The sequence below is a fragment of the Pipistrellus kuhlii genome, unplaced genomic scaffold (genome assembly GCF_014108245.1).
Source record: "Pipistrellus kuhlii isolate mPipKuh1 unplaced genomic scaffold, mPipKuh1.p scaffold_m20_p_2, whole genome shotgun sequence".
Lineage (NCBI taxonomy): Eukaryota > Metazoa > Chordata > Mammalia > Chiroptera > Vespertilionidae > Pipistrellus > Pipistrellus kuhlii.
Window position 1 is genome coordinate 38,815,620 of NW_023425515.1, and position 23,192 is coordinate 38,838,811.

The following is a 23,192-nucleotide window of genomic DNA, read 5'->3' on the forward strand; positions in this document are numbered from 1 at the left end:
CAGGCCTTAGGATCCCACCTGTGTACGAATTTCGTGCCCTAGGCCTCTAGTAATACTATATAAAGAGTAGTAAAGTGAATGTTGCAAAATGTTAACACTTGGTAAATCTAGACAAAAAAATATGTAGGAATTCAAATTCTTACAACTGTTAAGTTGGAAATCTTTTAACCACATACGTGTACACACACACACACACACACACACACACACACAAAATTCTAATCCATAAGAAAGGGTGCTACATACATAGCCTGACACATAAAGCTACTACAGGGACTCTTAAATTTGCAAAGGTTTAGCTAAGCCAGGTGGCATTTCTCTGCAATATCATACTGGGACTTGTTTAGAGAACATGTTAGCATTTAATATACCTCTGACTTTAAGAATGAGATTACATCTTATATATGCTAAAAAAGAGCACACCACACAAAAAAAAAAACCACCTCAATTTTACTTTTCCTGGTCAAGTATATTTTTCTCAAAAGTCCAACTTCCTCATTTTTCTACTAATCAAGTATCCAACAAATATTTTTATAAATGAGATGCCCCAAGATACATTATAGTCAATTCAGAAAATGATAGATGTGCCTTGATATGAGAAACAAAATATTAAATTATATGTGTAGTTTTGAGACTTTTATAAACTTTAAAGAAATTAATACCATTAATTTTATTAACCATAGCAATTTACAAAACACACTTCTATTACTCCAGTGTTTATTTGATAACACTCTGCTTGCTTACATTTTACCTTAAAATAAAAACTATGAAAACTTCAATTAGAATTAATAGTCTGAGTTTTAATTTTAATTTTAGAAATAAAAGATAAAGCCCTTTTTTGATATAATTACTAATTAAATAGTCAATGAGCAGATAAAACAACATTTATCAGCAACTAGATTCATTTTACTAATTTGATAATTGTTTTACATTATCTTAAAGAACACAGCTTTCCCAGTCAAATGTAAACTTTATTTTGATATAACATCATAGAATAACAATGGGAACCTTTTCAAGAGTTAAAAGTAAAGCTTAACTTTTTATCAAAAGGAGAAAATTACTTTTTAGAGCTTTGTTTATTGAAAATCTGAAGCAAAAAATGAAAAATAAAGGCTTTACAGTTTCATTAAGTTTCATACTTTAAGGACTAAAATGGTTTTGTATAAAACTATCTCTGCTATATTTATATACCAACAATCATACTTTCTTTCCAATTATTTTTTAAGAAAGTAGCTATTTCCTCTTAAATAGTTACAAAGAACTATAGAACTCTTCAACCAGAAAGGATGAAACCCTTTTATCAGACAAATTAAAATGTGAAATTAACTTTTAAATCTACATTCAATCACTGTAATATGAACATACATACAATGGACTGACTTCATCAACTTTTCATTTTGGCATCACAATGATGAATCTACTGATGGTCTATAAACAGTACATTTATAATATATGTAGTCATTTTACCTAAAATTCAACTGAAATGGTAATAAATGAATAAAGAATAGAAATCAAGGGAGAGAATGCCCCAAAGTCATTTCAAGTAGCAAGAGCACCTTTCCAATGAATAGCTTCCATTCATGTTTCCAGGGCCCTGAAGATAAAAGAAAAATTAAAATTAACTGCATTTTCTATTGCCTTTCTGAAAATGATTAGGAAAAAAAAAATCTTGTAATTATAAAATCACATATATTTTCAAAGTCTGAGGTTAATTAGGAGTAATAAAATACATAAAGTTTAAAGATAATTATATTCCTTTTTCTCTAAGGAACACATTAGTTCATAATAAAAAAAATGCATATATAAACATTAAAAATTACTAGCAAGTTATGGGGATTAGTTTAAACTGAAATTATACCCTGTTATATTTCTCGTCCTATATAATAAAAGCTAATATGCTAATTGACCAAACTGCAGAACAATGGGTCACTATGAAATGCACTGACCACCAGGGGGCAAACGCTCAACACAGGAGCGTCCCCTGTGGAAGTGCCAATCAGCCAGAAGCCAGGCTCAAGGCTGACAAGCGCAGTAGTGATGGTGGGAGACTCTCTTGCTTCCGTGGCAGCACTAAGGACCCCTTGGGATCCCATCAGATTTCCAATTCTTTGTGTGTGTATGTGTGTGTGTGTGTTTAATTTTTAGGAATAGAGAGAAACTTCATTGATTGGCCTCCTGCAAGCTCCCTACAGGGGATGGAGCCCACAACCAGGACATGTACCCTGACTGGGAATCGAACCAGTGACCTCTTGTTTCATGGACTAATGCTTAACCACTGAGCCACACCAGCCAGGCAGATTTCCAATTCTCAATCTTAGCATTTACTAACTAAATATTATAAAATTCCTTTTTAATAAAAATAACTTTTAAAAATGCAAACAATATATAAAGTAAACAATAAAGAATTAGCACAGTTTTAGAAAACAGTTGAGCAGTAAGTCAAAAGTTAAACATATGACCTTCCACTCCTAGGTATATACTACCAAGAAAAATAAAAATATTTCTGTACTAAAACTTATACACAGTTCACAGCAGCATTATTCATAACAGCTAAAAAGTGAAACAACTCAAATGTCCATCGACTGATGAACAGATAAACAAAGTGTGGTATAATCCATATAATGGAGTATTATCCAGTCATAAAAAGGAATGACATGCTATATGGATAAACCTTGAAAACGTTATGCTAAGTGAAAAACACCAGTTATAAAGGCCACATGTTATATGATTTCATTTATAACAAATGTCCAAAGTTGACAAATTAAGAAATACTAATGGCTGTCAAATACTGGGGGAAGAGAAGATATCCACAGTTGGAGGAATAAGGAGTAACTTGTCTATGTGTATGGGATTTATTTTTAGGGTGATGGAAATGTTCTGGATTTGTTAAAGGTGATGGTTGTACAAACTTGTGAATATAATAAAAGCTGCTGAATTTTTCACTTTAGAAAGGTGATTTTGCCGAAACCGGTTTGGCTCAGTGGATAGAGCGTCAGCCTGCGGATTGAAGGGTCCCGGGTTTGATTCCGGTCAAGGGCATGTACCTTGGTTGTGGGCACATCCCCAGTAGGGAGTGTGCAACAGGCAGCTGATCGATGATTCTCTCTCTCTCATCAATGTTTCTAACTCTCTGTCCCTCTCTCTTCCTCTCTGTAAAAAAATCAATAAAATATATATTTTTAAAAAATAATAAAATAAAATTGGACTCCGATGCTTCAATTTAAAAAAAAGGTAATTTTTACGTAAGTGAATTATAGTTTAATAAAAAATTTTAAATGTTTTCCCACTCTAGACACCCAGTCTTATTTCTCAGACAACTACTGTTAATAATTTATTATCTTTTAGAAATTTGAAGGCATATAATTAGCATATAAATACGTGTGATAATCTTTTCCTTTTTTCAAACACACAAGAAAACATTTTACACACACATTCATCCTACACCTCCCATTCCTGGCTCAGTGATCATTCAAAATCAGTATATTCAGATATTCCTAATCCTTTTCAAAGAGCACTCCATGACATGAATGTACCAGTTCATTAGGCATCAGTCCTCTATTGAGAAGCATGTGGATTGTTTCCAGTCTATAGCTATTTTAAACAATGCTGCAGTGAACATGTTTTTTACAGAGATCTTTCCATACATGTGTATTTATAAGATAAATCTAAAAAGTGAAATTACTAAGTCAAAAATACGCGGATTTTTTATTTTGATTTTGCCAAACTATCCTCCAAAGAGGTTGCACAAATTTATACTTTCCCAGTGGTAAGTGAAATGTCTCCCCAGTGTTGCATACCATCAGTTTTTTATCTTTGCCAATTTGATAGATGAAAAATAGTATCCTATATTTCTTTAATTTTAAGTGAAAATGAGCACCTTTGTGTTTTGTATTTTTTCTACCTATTTATGTCCTTTGTTTTTCTATTGTCAATCTTTAAAATGGCAAAGTATACCAATGTCTATAAAAAGAATACTACAAATTTGAATTAAATAATTTCCATTAAATTTGTTTCTATCCATCTTCTCCTCCACTGAATCCTAGAGTTCAGAATTCAAATCTTATTTGGATTAATTCTGGTAACTTACTAAAGCTCATGTGCAATGAACAAAAGCCACCTAATTAATCAGTTTGTGTGTGGAGTGATGAGAAGAGGAAAGATATATTATGAAGGTGGAATAAAATTCCTAAAGCTATGTATGGGGAAAGCAATATCTTTGTACAACACAAATTTTATCAGGCAAGAGGCAAAAAAAGATAAAACTTGGCTGTTATCTTTGCCCATAATTCAATAGGCTCCACCTAAATATTTTGTTGGTCTTCTCACTATAAACTGTGGCAAACATGGGTATGTAAAGGAGTAGTGGGAAAATTTTGGCAACAGTTGGTAGCAATATTTTGTGCAGTTTTTTTGTTTGTTTGTTTTTTGGTGTGTGCTTACAATATTTTCCCAAAGTAATTTGTTTTAAGTGGTCTGTATTATAAATGCCTACCAGTGTTTTGATGTAGGAGTCTTATCCTGCTGCTTGTTTGGAACCTGCTGCAGGGGGCACAAGGCTGTCCAGCTGTTGGAGATGTCCTGTATTAATCAACCACTCATAAAACTTATTCTCCACAAGCACCTGGAACTGTTTCCTTTGATCCCTAAAATTGAAGTTGAGAACAAAAAGAATGTAAAAACACTAAGTCACATTAATTTTACTCCAAGTGATTAGAAAACACATTAATGGAATAAATTGTAAATTATTTCTGGTTACCCATTTGTTCTCTCCAAATAAATGTTCTGTTCAGTTCTGTATATTAGACCACGACCCCACAAAATAAATTTAGTCAAATACAATGCCCTCCTTATAAAGTGTTATCAATAGCCAAAACCGTTTGGCTCATTGGATAGAGTCGGCCTGTGGACTGAAAGGTCCCAGGTTTGATTCAGGTCAAGGGCATGTACCTTAGTTGCGGGCACATCCCCAGTGGAAAGTGGTGGGGGGGTGGTGGTGGTGGTGTGTGTGTGTGCAAGATGCAGCTGGTCAATGTTTCTCTCTCATCAATGTTTCTAGCTCTATATCCCTCTCCCTTCCTCTCTGTACAAAATCAATAAAATATATTTTTTAAAAAGTTATCAATAATTACATACTTTGTCCTACTATGGTTATTTACTCAGATATTTACTGAGGACCAAGTAATGCTGTGTAGTGTTCTGACTCATGGGGATAAATGTGCAAAGGAGAGGAGACAAGGCTGCTGTACTACACGACTCCAGAGGGCGCCATTCACAATGTGATCTGTGTAGTCTATGTGCTTTATGGATGTATATTTTACTAGGGAAGACAGGTAATATATAAAATAAATATATGATTATGAACTTAGTTGTAAATGCCTTCAATAAATATACAGAAGAGTAAGGGAATGGAGAGTACTGAGAATGCTATTTGGGTAAATTACTAAATCTTTGTTTCTCAGTTTCTTTTTCTGCAATAAAGTATTGTTATAAAGAATAAATGAGTTAATACATAGAAGGTGCTTAAAATAGCACTTGTTACACAGTAAGTGCTCTATACATATAACCTGCTATTATGGCCATCATTATTCTATGATATGAGACTGCCTAGTTTGTAATATTATCTTGGTGGCTCAATTTATGATGCAAACCAGATGGAATGTTTGCAAAAGATAGCAGCATTATCACAATGAATTCCCAGGTAAAGCATGAGTTCTATTAGTGATCTTTATATTTTTTGGCGTGTAGCAACTTTGTATAGATAAATTCAGGGTGGGGCAAAGTAGGGTTACAGTTGTGAGTATGCAAAACAATTTATTCTTGTATTATTATTTATTCATTATTGTATTATATTCCATAAAAACTGTAAACCTACTTTTGCTCCACCCTGTATTTCTTTCCCTAATCCACATGATGAGAACAAAGCCATAAGAATGAATCCAGAAAATCCTGTGACTGGATCAAAACTTTTTTTTCCAATCCTCACCTGAGGATATGTTTGTTTTTTATTGATTCTAGAGGGAGAGAAAGGGAGAGAGAGAAAGCATGGATTAGGGAAAAAAATTTTAAAAACTGGCATTAGTCCATGGACTATATAAGGAATAAGTCTGCAGTATGGTGGAACCAGGAAATATGCATTTTTAACAAGCCCTTGAATGATTCTGATGCATGTCCAAGCTTGAGAACCACCATCATAGGGCAAAAGAGTAAATTAAAAACTAAAACTAATCCATTTAAGTATAGGATTATGTGGCATATGCTATATATGATCTTTCATTCATTTAAGTTTTATATCTGCCAATTATACTTAAGCTTCTTTGAAAAGGGAAGTCTAATACTTGAGTATCCATTCACTCTCATCTCTCCAAACTGTACCTGAAATACTGACTTGAAAATACAAGCTTTAACTAAAGACATATTTAATATTTTTATTATTTTAGCACAGCTATAAATACATGCAGATTAATTTGCTTTCCATGGAATTTTACATAAAAGACAAATTATTACTTCTAGAAAATACTTACTTTGTCAGACGAGCCTCCTTCACAGTTTTCTGCCAGATATGTATTTTCTGTTCTCTATGGACCAGTGCTTTCTGATATGAAGATGGAAGACCCCCAGGTATCTCTGTTGTGTCCCCTTCCATTTCAAAGGGAATAATAAATACATAGAATTCACAAGGTGGTAAGAGTCGGAAGACACTTGTGTCTCTGTTCTCTTTGCACACAATCATTGGATTGTCCCAATAGTTAGGCACTGTAGCAAGGCCAGTTTTGGCCATATGGTCCTCCAGCATTGGGTAATGGGTGTGAAAAGGGGCAAAAGTTACTTTGTGGTTCCCAGAGAGAATAAGTGGGCGTGTAGGTGTCAAAATGTGAAAGATGCAGCCTGTTGTGGAAGACATGGACAAACGATGACAAACAGCAATGACTTTAATGTTGTCACAGCTGTGGAGGTGAAGAGCAGTCTGTACAGGGCCGAGGACAAAGGTACTATTTCTGCATTTCTCAATTGTCACAGACCTGAAAAAACAAAACAAAACAAAACAACCGAGGTAAATTCCTGTGAATGGGAATAAGATAAAAAAATATTTGAATACAAAATTATTCTCTGATGGTAAAACAAGAGTTCAATTCTAGTCCAAAGAAAATGTCAAAATATCAAAATACTATCAAGACTGTGCTTACCGTAAGGGAGAGAGCAGATATATAAAAGATTCGTTGCAACGATGAATCTTTACGTGTGCCTCCACCAGAGTATCTGAGCTCTTGGCCAGTGTCTGCTTATAAACCTGGCTCATCACCACCATGCGATGCATCCTAGGGGCTACATGAGTATTACAAGCAATCTTGGCTCTTTTGGTCGCCCCTTCAACTATTTAAGAAAAATATAAATGAGATAGTTTCAAATGAAAGAAAAGTATCAACCATATGTTGTCACACATTTCTACATGTGTATATGTCTAAAATTAGATACATATAAGATTTTTAAAATGTTACATCTGAGTATTGGGTAAAAAGGTGTTAGCTGTACTATTCTCGGCACTTTTCTGTATGTTTTCAGTATTTAAATTTTTATAAGGAATTTTAAAACTTATAATCCATTCAAGATTGCCTGGATAGAGCTAAGATATTTTTCATGTCTACCTTTCAAATTAAGTAATGTGTCTAAGGTCATATACTAGTAAGTAGCTTTGGAGAGCTGAGCCAACTCAAATATCTTCTTCTTTAAAAGAACTTAATTTATCATCCCTACCCTTAAATAATCTCTTTCAATTGCCATAACACTAATACTGAACCTCTCCCAAGTTATTTACCATATCATTCCATGAATTCTTTTTTGGTTTATATCTTTACTCCCAAAATCATACTGAAAACATATCTTCCTCTCAAACACAGTGCCTTGAACAAACTGACACTCAAAAAAATCTGTGCAGGTTGTCCTCCTATTATGGGATTGACTTTTTAGACAGCACTTCCCTGAAAGCCATCAGGACACCCTTGTAAAGAATATTGACTAAATGTGAAGTATATTATTCTTTGTCTTTTAAAATAATTCTTATTACCTTATATTAAATTAAAAAAAAAATACATGGTTGTAGAAAAATTTTAAGTACAAGTGGCAAAAAAAGATAAAAATTACTTGTTAATCTACATGTACCATTGTTAATATTTACACTAATAAAGGAGGAACATGCAAAATTAACCATCACTCCGCTACACCAAGCCACACCCACCAGCCAATCTGGAGTGAGTATGCAAATTAACCCAATCAAGATGGCAGCTGGCCATGGAGCTGGAGCAAGTAGGAGGCTTGGGTTGTCCCAGCAATGAAGGAAGCCAAGTTTGCCACCCACCCTGGCCAGCTCTGGCCTCTGCTCAAGACTACAAAGTTTCAATTATAGGAGATAAATAAATCCCAACAAAAATGGCAGCAGCCATGGAGCTGGAGCCAGCAGGAGGCTTGGGTTGCCCCCTGCGATGGAGGAAGCCAAGCTTTCCATACACCCTGGCTGCCCCTGACCTCCACTCAAGTCTACAAAGTTTCAATTACAGAAGATAAATAAATCCTAGATACTTGCTTCCTGCTGGCCCTAGCCTCCACTCAAGGAGGTGCTGAAAAAAAAAAAAGAAAAAAGAAAAGAAAACCAGGAGGGGCTGGGACCTTGGGTCGCTGGGGGGTGATCAGGCCAGGATGGGACAGCAGGGCCATTGGGGGTAAACAGACAAGCAGGGGGGCAAGTTGGGGGTGAGTAGGCCATCAGTGGGGGTCAGTTGGAAGTGATCAGAACAGCTGTGGGGGGCAGTTTGGAGTGAGGAGGCCAGCAGGGGGGGAGTTGGGGGTGAGCAGGCCAGTGGGGAGGGAAGTTGAGGGCAAAAAAGGCCAGCAGGGGGGGCGACTGAGGGTGATCAGGCTGTCAGGGGGGCATTTGGGGTGAGCAGGCCAGCAGGCAGAGTGATTGGGGCAATCAGGCAGGCAGACAGGCAGGCAGGCAGGTGCATGGCTGGAGTCAGCAGTCCTGGATTGTGAGAGGGTTGTCTGACTGCTGATTTAGGCCCAATCCCTGTAAACCAACAGTAGGACCTCCTTTGAGGGGTCCCAGATTGGAGAGGGTGCAGGCCAAGCTGAGGGACATCCCTCCTGTACACGAATTTCATGCACCGGGCCACTAGTCTCTATAATAAAAGCCTAAGTGGCCATATGGTGCAACAGCCAGAACAACTGGTTGCTATGATGCACACTGACCACCAGGGGGTTGACACTCAATGCAGGAGCTGCTCCCTGGTGGTCAGTGTGCTCCCATAAGGGGAGTGCTGCTCAGTCAGCACTGAGTGCAGTGGCAGTGGCAGGAGCCTTTCCTGCCTCCGCAGCAACACTAAGGAGCAGTGAGCTGAGTGGTAAGGAGCAGTAAGGAGGGAGGGATCCTGGACTGCAAGAGGGTGCAGGCTGGGCTGAGGGACCCCCACCCCCAGTGCACGAATTTTGTGCGCTAGGCCTCTAGTTTTAGTATAATCCTAAGAGGTTAGATATCCTTTTTTTCTACTAGCCCCTACTATAACATTTAAAAATTTATTTGTACCTATATTCTTTCATCAACATTAAGAATTATGTAATATCTCCTATGTATTTATGGGAAACTTACATATCTGAGAGACTTTGATCTCATACTAAAGCAATAGCTCAGTTGAATATAGAATTCTTAGATCACTGTTTTTGCTCCAGGTTCTGTAGTTGTTGATCAACCATTTCTTGCATTATAAAAATTTGAAACAAAACTGATTTTTTTCTTACATTTTCTTGCACAGAACCTATTTTCTCTTTATCTTTAAAATTCAGAGATTATGAAAGGATATTCTAGGTGGTTTTCCCCCCCAATTATTTTGTCTGACATTTGCCTGAATATAGCCACTTTCTTCTCTTAAAACTTATACCTGGGCCCCAAGAAGTCACAGGGCACCTGAACCTATTCCTTTAACCATAGCTGGACTATTGAAAATAGATAATGGATGCAACCAAAGCTAGATTCTCTCTATGATAAATTTAAATTTCCTATTTAGAGATATCTAGTCTGCTTGTGTTTGTAGAGCTAAAAAGGATCTGAGGTTGTATAACTGCAGAATGGCCAAATTCTGCCATAATAGGAAGACCTGAAGCAAATAAGCCTATGAGAATGAGAGGAAGAAAGAATCGAAAAGAGAAAAGCAGAGCAAAAAGAGGACTAACTGAAGTTGGAGTTTCTGTTAACTGAAGTCAAAATGACCTGGACTAATAAAACCTGTGAGACTATTGCTGCCTTGAGAGAAAAAGACATATATTGAGAAGAAAAATGTTCTTCTTTTCACTTTTATAGTAGCAATATTTTTTAGGTTTTCTACAGATGTGTGATCATTAATACATCAGAAAATCCTAAGTCCTCTAAGTTGTCATTCAAATTTAATATAAAGTATTAAATACCTTGGTGAGCCCAAGCCAATTTCTTTCCAGACTTGAGGCAAGCAGAGGTACCAAATGGATTCCCAGTCAAACAGGCTCTCAACCAGGCTTCCAACTTATGAAAAGAAAAGGTCTTAGAAATCTTTGAGAAGCCACTTTCTGCATGTAGTGGTTGCCACAGTGCAAGCTCATGAAGTGGGTATATCTTCCTGGTTCTCCTCACTGCACCTTCAATAAGAAAGCTGAGTGCCACCACAGCTTCTCTAGAGACTAGACTAGTATTAGTCGAATGAGACGATGCAGTGAGTTGTTCTGGATCTAAAAGCAGCTCAAGGAGATCTGACAGATGATCATAGACAAACGTTTGGTGACTATAATCATTCCAGTTCTAAAAAACATTAAAAAAACAACAACACTTAACAGAATAAAGAGATTCTATTAAGACCTGAAACTTTTATACTTTAGTTATTTCATATTTATACTTTGCCTCATCCCCAACAAAGAATTTAAGGTGCCAAATAAACCTTATAAGACTTTGTGTGTGTATGTGATAGGTATATAGATTCTTTCTCTACCTTATCCAATTCAAAATACTAATAGTTAATCTTTAGTGTGTGCCAAGCACTAAGTGTCACACAAAATTTAACATATTTAATCCTAACAACAATCTTAAAAAAGCTCATTTTACAGATGAGGAAATAGAGATATAGAAAAGTTAAAAATTCCTGGCTGGTATGGCTCAGTTGGCTGGAGCCATATACCCCATATACCAAAAGGTGGGAAGTTCAATTCCAGTCAGGCTTATACCTAGGTTAAGAGTTCTATCTCCAGCCAAAACCGGTTTGGCTCAATGGATAGAGCATCGGCTTGGAGACTGAAAGGTCCCGGGTTCGATTCCGGTCAAGGGCATGTACCTTGATTGCCGGATATCCCCACTAGGGGGTGTGCAAGAGGCAGCTGGTCGATGACTCTCATCGGTTTCTAACTATCTTTTTCCCTTCCTCTCTGTGCAAAATCAATAAAATATATTAAAAAAAAAGTTCTATCTCCAGTTTAGGCACATGTGAGAGGCAAGCAATCCATGTTTCTCTCTCACATCAATGTTTCTCTCCCTCCCTTCCTCTTTCTAAGACCAATGAAAAATTTTTTTAAATGTTAAAAAACTCACCCAAGGTCACACAGCTAGCAAATAAGTTTCAGATCAAACATAAAAATAACCTCCTTGAACATCCATTTAATGAAGCATTGGATTTCTTCAGTTACCTACTCAAATTATAAAATATTTTAAATTCCACTGGATGAAACAAGGCAATAATCTTACAATAACTAAATTGAGAGGCTATAACTTCAGGAATAAGCTTTGAGTTAGCAGATGTCCCAATGAGGTGGCTTACTCATTTGACAAATTTTTTTTGTGTGTGATACAAGTAGTGTTAAGTGATGAATTATAAAAACTAAATAAGACATAGTTCCTACTCTCAAGGAACTCAAGAGTCTATGAGTGAAAAGACAATATAAAAAATAATCGTAACACAATGAGATAAGACCTGTAGCAAAGATCTGTAAAGATATTCTATGAGTATGAGAAAAATGAATTCCACTTGGGGATAAAAAATCATAGTGGTTGCAATGTGAATTGCTTCTTGATTGATGTTGTTAGGCAAACAGACAAGGAAAAAAGGCACTGGAGCACAGGAAACAGCATATGCCAAGGCCTATAGAAGTAAAATTACCTGCTGTGTTCAAAGAACTGGAAATTCTGGGTGAAGAAAGCATGCTGGGAAGTGACAGGTTAAAAAAAAAAATTAAAATACTAGCCAAGACCAATCATGAAAAGCGTTGTATAAAACATTAAGATATCTGGGCTTTATTTTGTGTGCCAGGGACTTAAACCTATTGTCTCAATAGCTATACCTTTTTTTCTTTTTTCTTTTTCATAAACTCTCATTTGGATGCCAAAGGAAATATCTAAGCAGGGCTATCCACAGCCTCACCTGTTCTTCCTCCCTTTTGTTGCATTCCCCTCCCCGATAGCAGGCACAGTGGTGGTTCCATAGAGTACAATATGAAATGCCAATGATAATGAGAATTCACTGATGAAATTTGTATAGAAGTGAGATATAATCCTTCTGCATTTGAGAAATTCCAGTATAGTGGGTGGACTATAGACTAACAGCAAGGTGACAAAGTAGGAACTTATTATAGAAATTAAGGCCCTCCAGCAAAAGAGCATTAAGGCCTATATAAAAGGAAGAAAAGGGACAGACTTTTAAACAGTTATTTGGAGGCACAATCAGTAAGACGATAACTAACGAGGTATGGGTGATGAGAGAGAGAACATGGGTGGACTTTCACCTGCATGGGGAATACAAATTAATTCATGTAAAGGGTGATTGTACTGTAGGGACACACAATCATCTCCAAAACTACATACAGCTAGTTCTCATCCAAACTGTAACTGGAAAGCCATCTTGAATCTGGTTCTTTCTCAGGGGCCAGCGTCACTCTGCATGTCTGTTCTATTCTCTTCTTTTCTTCTGATTACCTCAGAGTTTCTAATCCCTCATAACTTCAGGACAAGCATGAATTTAATGACTATTCTGGTCCCAATGCCACATGAGCTGTCAACTGAAGCACCCATCACCAACTTGTTTTCTTTGGTTCCTGGGAATACTGATTAGGCCAGGTCATCATTTCAAATCAGACCAATTTTAAATACATACCAATGAATTGGCTACTCTAGTCAGGTGTCCATACCTGGTCTAATCAATTGTTGGGAGAGGTCACACTATAGCACAAACTAGAACCACCACTTACTGGTGCACAATAAGTCTCAAGCTAATATATTACTGAATTCTCACAGCCTTTAAGAAATAGGCTTTATCATCCCCACTTGGAAAAGAGAAGCCTAGAAAAATTAACTGAATTGCCTAAAATCATGTGATATTAATTGGCAGAACCAGATTTTACTAGTAATGGAGGCTACTTAGTTCAAAACACCACCTCTAAATAGTGCTCATTCAGCAGGAACTATGATCTGCCTGGTGTGGAAATAGCAGGCAATGGCTGGCATCTCTAATGCGTCTGGACTTGCACAATCTAAGTTTAAAGTAGAAATAGGGCATCTTATGTCAAGAGAGAAGTCTAGAATGGAGAAAAACTTAGGACCACTGAGATATAGGAAGTCATGGGAAGAAAAAGAATTATGCTGAATAATTGTGTCAAATGAGAAGACAAAATTTGCAGAATCCTAAGCAACAATGGCTTGTAAGGGCCAGAGGGAAAGCAGCTCATGAAAAAGTGAGAAGAAGCAGAAGCAGAACTAGGAGGCAATACCATCATGAAATATAAGGGTGAACAGATTTCTTTGAAAAAGGAGATTAATGAGCTTGCACACGATAAAAATATTGAGATCTACACTTAAAGTTGGTCTTTTTGTTTGTTTGTTTTTTAATATATTTTATTGACTTTTTTTTGTGCCAGAGGAAGGGAGAGGGATAGAGAGTTAGAAACATTGATGAGAGAGAAACATTGATCAGTTGCCTCCTGCACACCCCCTAATGGGAATGTGCCTGCAACCAAGGTACATGCCCTTGACTGGAATTGAACCTGGGACCTTTCAGTCTACAAGCTGACGTTCTATCCACTGAGCCAAACCGGTTAGGGTTTCACTTAAGGTTTTAAAAAATACTTTTACATAAACAGATAAAAATTTTTTTTAATAAAAACAGAAAGAAGAAATAAGATTTTCTAAAATTCACAATGTGAGACAGTTAACCATTTGTACGCCACAAGTGTCTAAAAATGCAAGTGGCAGATCTTTTTTTAATTAAATTCAAAATATCCTGGAAGTTAATTGGTTAAATTTAACTTCTAGAATATCACATCACAAATAATTACTTAAGCATGCTGAGCTTAAGTATACTTAAGCATGTTACCTAAACATTTTTAGAAAATTTTTCAGATTTCAAAAGACTATGTAAACACTCCATCTTTTTATTTATTCTTAGTCAAATGAGCAAATTCAAATTCATTAACATTTTCAAAAATGGGAATGCTAATAAGAGTACGATGAATGATATGTCTGAAAAACGTGATTTTGTGTCAATGAAGGAACTGAAGTCACTTGTCTATTTTAAGATTGCACACCTTGATTTTGTTTTATTATTTGGAAAAAAAGTGAAAAGCAAAGCAAAACAAAACAAACCAGAAAATCAATGGTTTTTATAAGTAATCACAACATAATTTTTAATGAAAGCAAACAATTTCTCTTACAGAGAAAGACACCAAAATTAAATAGTACCTTATTATGACAACTGGATTTTTCAGTCAGGTCAGGAGATTGAGATCTGTTTCTGGAACTAGGCCATTCTTCTCCAATCAAAGATGTCCTTAGGGAGACTTTATTTAACTGTTGTATGTATAAGAAGAGCAGAAATTGTAGGGTGTCCACTGAGAGCTGTCCAAGAAAAAAAATAAATGATTAGCACAGGTCCTAAAACTGTATCAATTACTAGGTTTACAACTAAACAGACATAGTAAAAAAAAATCCACAACAGTTTGCTGATCCTAGGAAGACAAATGTAGAAACATTGCTAGCATTTGCTATGTATGTCTCTCATATACAGATGTGCAGTTTCTTAATCTAATTAAACTGGAGTCACCTTGGAAAGCTGTGTAGCATCTATGGCCAGATATTCTCTCCCAAAACTTATGAAGAAGAATGAAGTAGATACTTTTAAAAAGCATATTATTGCAGAAGTTTAAAATTACAGTTAAAAAGTTAAAAAGCACCTTAGCAAAAATGAATAAATAGATTGACAGATAAAACAAAGGAAGACACAGAGGTTAGTTAACCTAAGTCTCACATACAGACTTATTAAGAAAGTTTAGGATATCAGTGCAATAACTAGAATTGTATGTAATCTTTTTGTGCATGTACGTATTGTAGGTAGCAGGCCTCAGGTGTTTCATCAAATTCTTAAAGGGATGTTTGCTTGACTTAAAAAAGCAACCAGAGCTGGTCTGATAGATGTTTATAAGTGATTTCTTATTTGAAGAATGTGGTTTGAAACTCAGCTTTTGAAGCTCATGATTATCCTCATATATGCATTTCCATACACATGCAGGAGAGGCAAAAAAATACAGTAATACACCTGGCTAAAAATACTTATGTTTACCCTGATTCCAACCTGGCTAAAAACTGCTATTGCTAAGGAACTGAAGAAAAATTGATGTGAGAGAGACACATTGACTGGTTGCCTCCCACACAAACCTGGACCCAGAAGCAAACCTGCAACCCACGTATGTGCCCCTGACGGAGCCCCTTAGGTGCATGGTGACACTAACCACTTTGCACCACCGGCCAGGGCAAACAGTTTTTATTTTCCTAATTAAATTATATGAGATATCTGTAGATTCACATACAGTTGTAAGAACTCAAAGATAAATCCCATGTACACTTCTCCCAGTTTCCCATCTTGCAAAACTACAGAAAAATTATTACAACTAGGATATTAACATTGATAGTCAAGATACAGAATATTTCCACCAATGCAGAATCCCACATGTTGTTCTTTTATAGCAATACTCACTACTCTCCCACTCTCACCCCCACTTCCTTAATCCCTAACAACCACTTATTTGTTCTCTATCTCTATAATATTGTCATTTCAAGAATATTATAAAAACAGAATCATATAGTATGTACACACGAGGGACTGGCTTTTTAAAATCAGCATAATTCCCTAACTTTATATATACTTCCATTAACTATTTATTATATTGTCATTATTCTTTCATATACCTGAGGAGGACTACAAGAACCTTCTCTTTCTCATTTTTATATTGCTATAAGAATAGAACGTTGCACATAGTAAACACTCAAAATAATTGGAGTTTTTGTTCATCTCTCTCTCTACAGTATCCTCTAACAGGGCTAGCATATAGTAGGCACTCAGTAAATGTTTGATTAATTAATAATCGTAATGCCCTTTCCCTCTTGGTTGCTTGCCAAACTTTTTTTCAATCCTCAAAACCTTGCTTATATATTATCCTATGTGACAAAGACTGGCTAGATGCTAAATAAATACTTTTTCTTTTCTTCTTGGGCACATAATTAGATGGCATTTTCCAGTCTACTTTCAAGCACCCCTAAAACTCTCCCCCCCAAAAAAAGTAAAAATAGAAGAGAAAGACTGTGATGTCCCACTGGGGAAGGATGTGGCAAATTGCATTATGTTTGCAACTGTTCACTACCCTATCCTTCTCGAGGTTTATAACCATGGGATTTTCCTTCCGGTGAAGTAGTTTACTTTGCCCCTTTGTTGATTTTAGGAATGGACATAAGACAAAACTTTAGCCAATGGAATGAAAGTGGTCATAGTGTATGTTACACATGAGTTCCCTCCTTTGTTGCTCTTCCCTCTGTCACAATAAAAGAGCTATCCAGAAGCTATTTTTTTAGTGTGGGTCCTCAATAAGAACAGAGAGCCAAGCCACAGCCTGGAAGAGAGCCATACCTAAGATGTAGTCTACATGTAAAATAAGCAAGGAAAAAAAAAACAAAAAAACACCCTTTGTTACTGTAAGCCACTAGAATGCCATTTTTGCTTGTTTGTTTTTAACTACACCAAAGCTGACTAATAAAATAATGGCTCCAAAAGACAGAAGCAGCCTGGGTCCCTGAGTCATTGCTTGGACAACGAAAGCCTAGAGATGCTGTGTTGCATAAATGATAAACTGTTATTGTGCAAGCCACTGAAACGCTGGATTGCTTGCTACTGTAACTAGTCCATTCTGATTAATATACTTTCTCTGTGAAGCCCTTCCTGATCATCAGAATCAATCATTCTCTTCTCTATTCTATTTCTGTATGTTATGTATGCTTTTAATTATTGTACATTTTACACCATTAAATAGCACCTTTTTACATACCAGCTTTCCCTACTAAGTCCATGAGCTCCATGAAGCCATGAAAGCATAGATGCTGTTCTAATCACTGAATTCCAGCACATAGCAGATGATCACTTTAAAAGTCAAGTGGTTCATATCAGTGGTTCATAAGCACTCATTAACCTCAAAATAGTTGTGTTTTGTTTTTTTTTTAAAGATGTTTCTATTGATTTCAGAGAGGAGGGGTGAAGAGAGATAGAAACATCAATGATGACAGAGAATCACTGATCAGCTGCCTCCTCCTGCACACTCCACGCTGGGGATAGAGCCTCCACCCAGGCTGTGACCGGGAATCGAACTATGACCTCCTGGTTCATGGGCTGACTGATGCTCAGTCACTGAGCCACACCAACCGGGCCACCTTTTCAAGTCAATAAAAATATTTCCCTCCTTCAATTACAGAGTTCCTGTAACATTGCTTTGGAAGCAGGTAAATAAGGATGGCTAACTAATGACTAATTCATTAAGTACTGCCAAATTGGTTTTTAAAAACTTCAAAAACACAAAGGGATTATAATGGTCATTGACCTAAAAAAAAACCCCACATGCTATACAGCTAGTATATACATTAAACATTTTAAAATAAGATACTTTAAAAGTTAAAAAGTTTATTTTCCAAAGTAATTACACATACATATAAAGCCATACCTGATTTCTCTGCCTTTCGACTTCATCCTCAGATGTGCAGTTGGACAGAATCTCAGACCATTCCAGGCGCTCTTCCGCTGTCTTCACTGCAAGACTATCAAATATTTCAAAGTAAAGCCACGCCAGATCCTTAGCCAACTGCAGCTTCCCACATGCAATGTGCCTCCAGGTTGACCAGTACAGGCGTGGGTACGCTCCCTCTGTGGCCCGGGTTCGCACATAGGTTGATATCTTCCTGAGGTAGTGAAGACTGAACTTGGATGGAGGGGGGACCTGTAAGGCACCCACTATAAAGGGTTCTGCTTTCACCCAGAGGAGAATTCTGGACTGATCCATATTATCTCTAAGGACATTTGTGTAACAAGTCTTCTTTGCATACCTAGGAAACAAAATTTCTTCACAAATTGACTTGAAACAAAACTCCATATACATTTTTTTTTTCTAAGGTGACCCCTCTCCTGAACTGTTTTCAAATGTACTCTATCATTTTAAAAAGCAGATCTAGATCAAGAACAGAATGGATTTATTTCAGTTCTCATTACAACCTATTTTAACAAGAAAAATTTTGTGATAAAACAAAATTGTTTTATTTGAATTGTTCCAAGTGGTTGTTTTAGGAAGACTGTATAAATGCATAAGGTATGAGTTGGAAGAAAAGAAGGAATGAGAAAAAGAGTCATCCTATCACAAGAAATCTTGCTCTACCTGAAGAGGAACATTAGTTAAAATTAAGGGAATAAAACTTCAGAGTCAGCCGAGACCGGTTTGGCTCAATGGATAGAGCGTTGGCTTGGGGACTGAAGGGACCCGGGTTCGATTCAAGTCAAGGGCATGTACCTTGGTTGCGGGCATATCCCCAGTAGGGGATGTGCAAGAGGCAGCTGATCGATGACTCTCTCTCTCATCGATGTTTCTGGCTCTCTATCTCTCTCCCTTCCTCTCTGTACAAAATCAATAAAATATATTAAAAAAACAAAACAAAAAACTTCACTTATACATAAGGATGGTTGTTTAAAGATGTGAATGTGTTAGCTGCCCGTATATAAGCTCAATATAAAGCACCAATACATGATGGCACACAAGAATGCTCATGTAAATGTAGGTTGCTAAAATAGATCAAGGAGAGTTAAAGCTATTCTCGGTATAAGGCATAACCTAACATGTTCAGGTGCAATATTTTTAGATTTTGTTTGTTGTTTCTTTGTTATAACAATATATGACTTTTATAAACTATTTATAAAGTCTCTAAAAATAGAAAAGGAGAAAATAACCACAGTCCCACCACCAAACAGAAACTAGTTAATATTTTTCTGTACTCACTTTTCTGTTTTTCTAGACTGGATGTTAATTTTGAATTTTTATAGTTGTGATAACACCATCTACCTAATTCCCGATTATTTTAAAAGCTTCATAACACTCTACATAAATGTACCCCAGCTTATTCTTCTGTTTTTAGACATTTAAAACTTTTCACAAAAACAAGATAAACAAAATATTGATCTCTGTTAAAGATGGGTCATGAGCACAAGGGGGCCATTTCCTAACCTATTGTAATGTTAAAAAACCCCATTATAAAAAGTTTAAATATGTTCACTACCATAAATAATGCTACAATACTACCTTTCTGCATTAGAATTAGTTCCCCCCCCCCAAATTTTCCCATGTGCATTTGTGAAACGAAGTAACTGACATTTCTGAGGCTCCTGACATGTAGTTTCATTGCTTTCCTAAATGATTATATCAAGTTGGACCCTCTCTTGGCCCGCGGTATTCCCTTCAGAGTAGTCTTTGCACTAAGTAACATCAAAAAACCTTCCTTATGTAACTGATGAAAAAAGTTTTGTTATTATTATAACTTGCATTTGATTCTAAGAAAATTGTGCTTCTTTGGGAAATTACCTGTTCAAAAATAATTGACATCAATTGATTGCTTACTACCGTACGTGCCAGCTAGCATGCTAAATATTTTCCCACTTCACCTGTTTTCATCTTCACAACCATTTGAAGATTCGTATGGTTATCCCATTTTTAGATAACAAAAAAAAAAAAAAAAAAAAAAAAGGCTTAGCAAAGTTACGGGATTTATCCAAAGTCACATACTTAAACTGGCACAGTCCTGATTACAACTCAAGTCTGTCTGACCGGAGAACTGTGTTGCTTACAGTTGTACTTTAAGAACCTAGTTTTGAGGAAAGCTCTGACGAATAGAAACGGAGCCAGAAGAGAAAATACCGGAATGAATGGCTTTAGATGTGAGGCCAGAGAAAGCCATGTTCCAAGTGCAGGAACATAGGAGCTGGACCCAAAGGGCGGGCGTGAGAGGGTAAATGGCAGCTGTTTTCCAAGATGAGAATGGTCTGGCGTAGTTCTGAACAAAACCAGACCATTAAAGTTACATGAGGAAGATAGTCGCCCTCCCCCACCTCAGAATGGAGACAAAGCTGCTCGGTGAGGTTCTGACTCCTGTGTCTCAAGTGTGCAGATCCTGCAGATGAACCTTCTTCTATAGAAGTCCGGGATTCGAGAGGGCTACATTCATAAACATAAAACTGTCATTATCATTGTTATGACTGATCAGAGCGTGCTGACTTTTCCAGCAGCTATGACCTGCCCTCAGCTCCGTGGGCAACAGCGAACGTCCTCGTCCCGAGTGGAAAGGTTTCTCGGTACCAGAAAGCGGCGGGTCTGACCCCAGGTCCCAGCATCTCGGCGTGTAAGAGCCGCCGACAAACCTAAATTGCCCCCGGGGTAGTTGGGATTAGGGTTTTTTTCGAGGGTGGGGGTTGGGAGGGGGATCAGAGGGTGGTCCCGGGCGGTCCTCCAGAGGCTTCCCAGTCACCTCGGATGCCGTCCGGGGTTGGAAGCTGCGCGGGCCGCCCGAGCGCTCTAACCTCACTTTAGGGCAGAGAAGACCCTGTGGATCGGGTCCGCAGGCGACCGAGACCTGGTGAGTGCGAAGGCAGTCCCCCTATTTGGGGCCTGAAGCCTAACAGACCCCCACTCCCTCCCCGGCGCCGATCCAGCCGCCGTTACCTGCACTGGCGGGTTCTGCTCCGCCCCGCCGCACCTCGGTGCGCCGCCGCCGCCGCGCCCGCTCGCCGACCGGCCCGCCCCTCGCCCGCGCCGCCAGCGCCGTCGCACACACCGCGCACGCGCGAGGCCTCTCACCACCGAGAACTGGAGGACCGTATGGCTAGAGCGGCCGACCACTTCTCAGCGGTCAGGACAATTTGGCGGAGGCTAGTGAGCCTCCTGGATGCTGGGGCCTGGAGCCCTACGCGGCCGCTTCGTGTGATCGAGTCTTTCCACTCAGGGGACTAGGAAGTTTTCTGTTGCTTCACAGAACTGTGGGCAGGCAATAGCTGCTGGAAATCTATAGATCAATAATAATAACAACGAGAAGGACACACTTTGATCAGTAATAACAACAACGAGAATGACAGCTTACATGTTAGAGTGCTTACTCTAGGTGGCCACTGTGTAAAGCACCTTTATGTGTATTATCTAGATTTCCCCATAGAATTCTTTGGTTAAGTACATTTGTTTTATTGACGAGAAAACTAGGGAGTAGAGGAGTGACAGTAATACATCCCTAAGATCACACAAGACTCGAGCCAAGATACAAACCCAGGCCTTCATGAAGCTTTTTGGGACTCCACCCAGCAGTAGACATCACTCCTCCTTTTAAACCTCCATTTCATGATTTTTAGCCATTTTCTACTTTCGTAGTTCTTTTATGGTCTCTCTAGGTGTGGAAGATACAATGGTTAAAAAAAATGCATTTAGTTCCTCTTTTGTGTAGCTTTTCTCCCCTAGAAGGCATCTTCCTGAAGGCATAACCTTATCTTTCTCTAAACTCTGTGTGATTCAGGAGTAAAGAGCAGGTTGCACCACTAGTAGCTCAGTGCCTTGAGCAATTCTCTCTAGGCCTTTGTTTTCTGCAACAGCAATTATTTGTTGAGCATCACTGTGTGTCTGGCACAGTGCTAGGCATTGGGATTATAGTAGTGAACAAAACAGTTAAGGTCCTTGTTTTCTTGGAGTGCATACTTTAATAGGGATAATAGATAATACATATTAAGAAAATCTGTGTTTAAAAGGGAGTCACCCATATTAGGATCTTAGGAAAGAGGGTTTCAGGCATAAAGAACAGGAATGAGCTTGGTGTATTCAAAAAAGGGAAAGGAAACCAGTTTTGCTGGAACATGATAAGGAGTATAGAGTGAGGGTACACAGATCATAATAGGGTTTTGGTTTTTTTTTGAAAAAAATTTTTCCAGCATTATTGAGACATATAAGGTTTCATAATTTACCATAACGAGTTGGAATTGTATTCTAAGTGCAATGAAAAGCGATTTGGGACCTCTGAACAGGGGAATGATCTGATCTGGTATGTTTGTAAGAAATCGGAGCAGTGGAGTGGGCAGGAGGGAAAAGAAATATTAAGAGTGGACGCCCCAGACTAATTAGGAGGCACTGGCCAGGTGAGGGATGATGTGACTTAGCCCAGAGAGGCAGTGGAGAGATTTGAGTTATAGTTTAAAGGTAAACATCTGTATAGGGAATACAACACAGGAATAAAGGAACACAGAGTTTTGTACTGAACAATTAGGTGCTGCATTTACTGAGAGGAGTGAGAAGTAGGCAGGAGTATGGGTAGGTGGGATCAGTTATGATAACAAATAATTGTTATTCACTGAGTGCCTGGTTACTATGTGCCAGACGTTGTGCTAGATGGGTTAAAGATTCTCTACTATTAAAATGTCACAATACTGTTGGTAAAGAGATGTCAATAATCAAGCTTCAGCTCAGACTGGCGGGTGAGGGGTGTGCGTTTCTCACCGCTAAATTGTAGTGGACGTTGAATCCTAAGTTCAGTCTGTCTGCCTGCACGGCCACTTCTCAGTGAAACCAAGACCATTTTCTCCTGGGCTGTCAGGAGAAGGCAAAATAAGATATCCTGCCGAAACCGGTTTGGCTCAGTGGGTAAAGTGCAGGCCTGCAGACTGAAGGGTCCCAGGTTAGATTCCGGTCAAGGGCATGTACATTGGTTGCGGGCACATCCCCAGTGGGGGTAGGGTGGAGGTAGTGGTGCAGGAGGCAGCTGATTGATGTTTCTCTCTCATTGATGTTTCTAACTCTCTATCCCTCTCTCTTCC

The 23,192-nt window shown here is 37.9% G+C and overlaps 1 protein-coding gene across 6 annotated transcripts; it reads right to left on the reverse strand.

Annotated features, from left to right (window-relative positions):
- Window positions 1-650: 650 nt before the first annotated feature.
- Window positions 651-21,158, reverse strand: TBCCD1 (TBCC domain containing 1). Of its 6 annotated transcripts, XR_004989011.2 has the most exons (9): window positions 21,067-21,158; window positions 18,034-18,412; window positions 14,735-14,890; window positions 10,453-10,819; window positions 7,185-7,371; window positions 6,522-7,019; window positions 5,873-6,011; window positions 4,493-4,643; window positions 651-1,594 (listed from the first exon to the last, which is right to left on the reverse strand). XR_004989011.2 is itself a non-coding variant. In XM_036443939.2 (7 exons), the coding sequence occupies exons 1-6, from the start codon at window positions 18,367-18,369 to the stop codon at window positions 4,514-4,516; spliced, it is 1,674 nt and encodes a 557-aa protein (XP_036299832.1). In that variant the 5' UTR covers window positions 18,370-18,412; the 3' UTR covers window positions 651-1,087; window positions 4,493-4,513. The 6 variants fall into 6 exon arrangements, 4 of the variants coding, with proteins under 4 accessions (XP_036299832.1, XP_045439728.1, XP_045439729.1 ...); XR_004989014.2 differs by lacking the exon at window positions 21,067-21,158 and having other exon boundaries at window positions 651-1,087; XM_036443939.2 differs by lacking the exons at window positions 5,873-6,011; window positions 21,067-21,158 and having other exon boundaries at window positions 651-1,087.
- Between the last annotated feature and the right edge of the window lie 2,034 nt (window positions 21,159-23,192).

Coding starts and splice junctions, on each gene's coding strand:
- TBCCD1 (XM_036443939.2), bottom strand. CDS start 18,369: ATGGATCAGTCCAGAATTCTCCTCTGGGTGAAAGCAGAACCCTTTATA. Junction 14,891..18,033: donor TCGAAAGGCAGAGAAATCAG/GTATGGCTTTAT, acceptor TTTCTTGGACAG/CTCTCAGTGGACACCCTACA. Junction 10,820..14,734: donor AATCCAGTTGTCATAATAAG/GTACTATTTAAT, acceptor AATGTTTTTTAG/AACTGGAATGATTATAGTCA.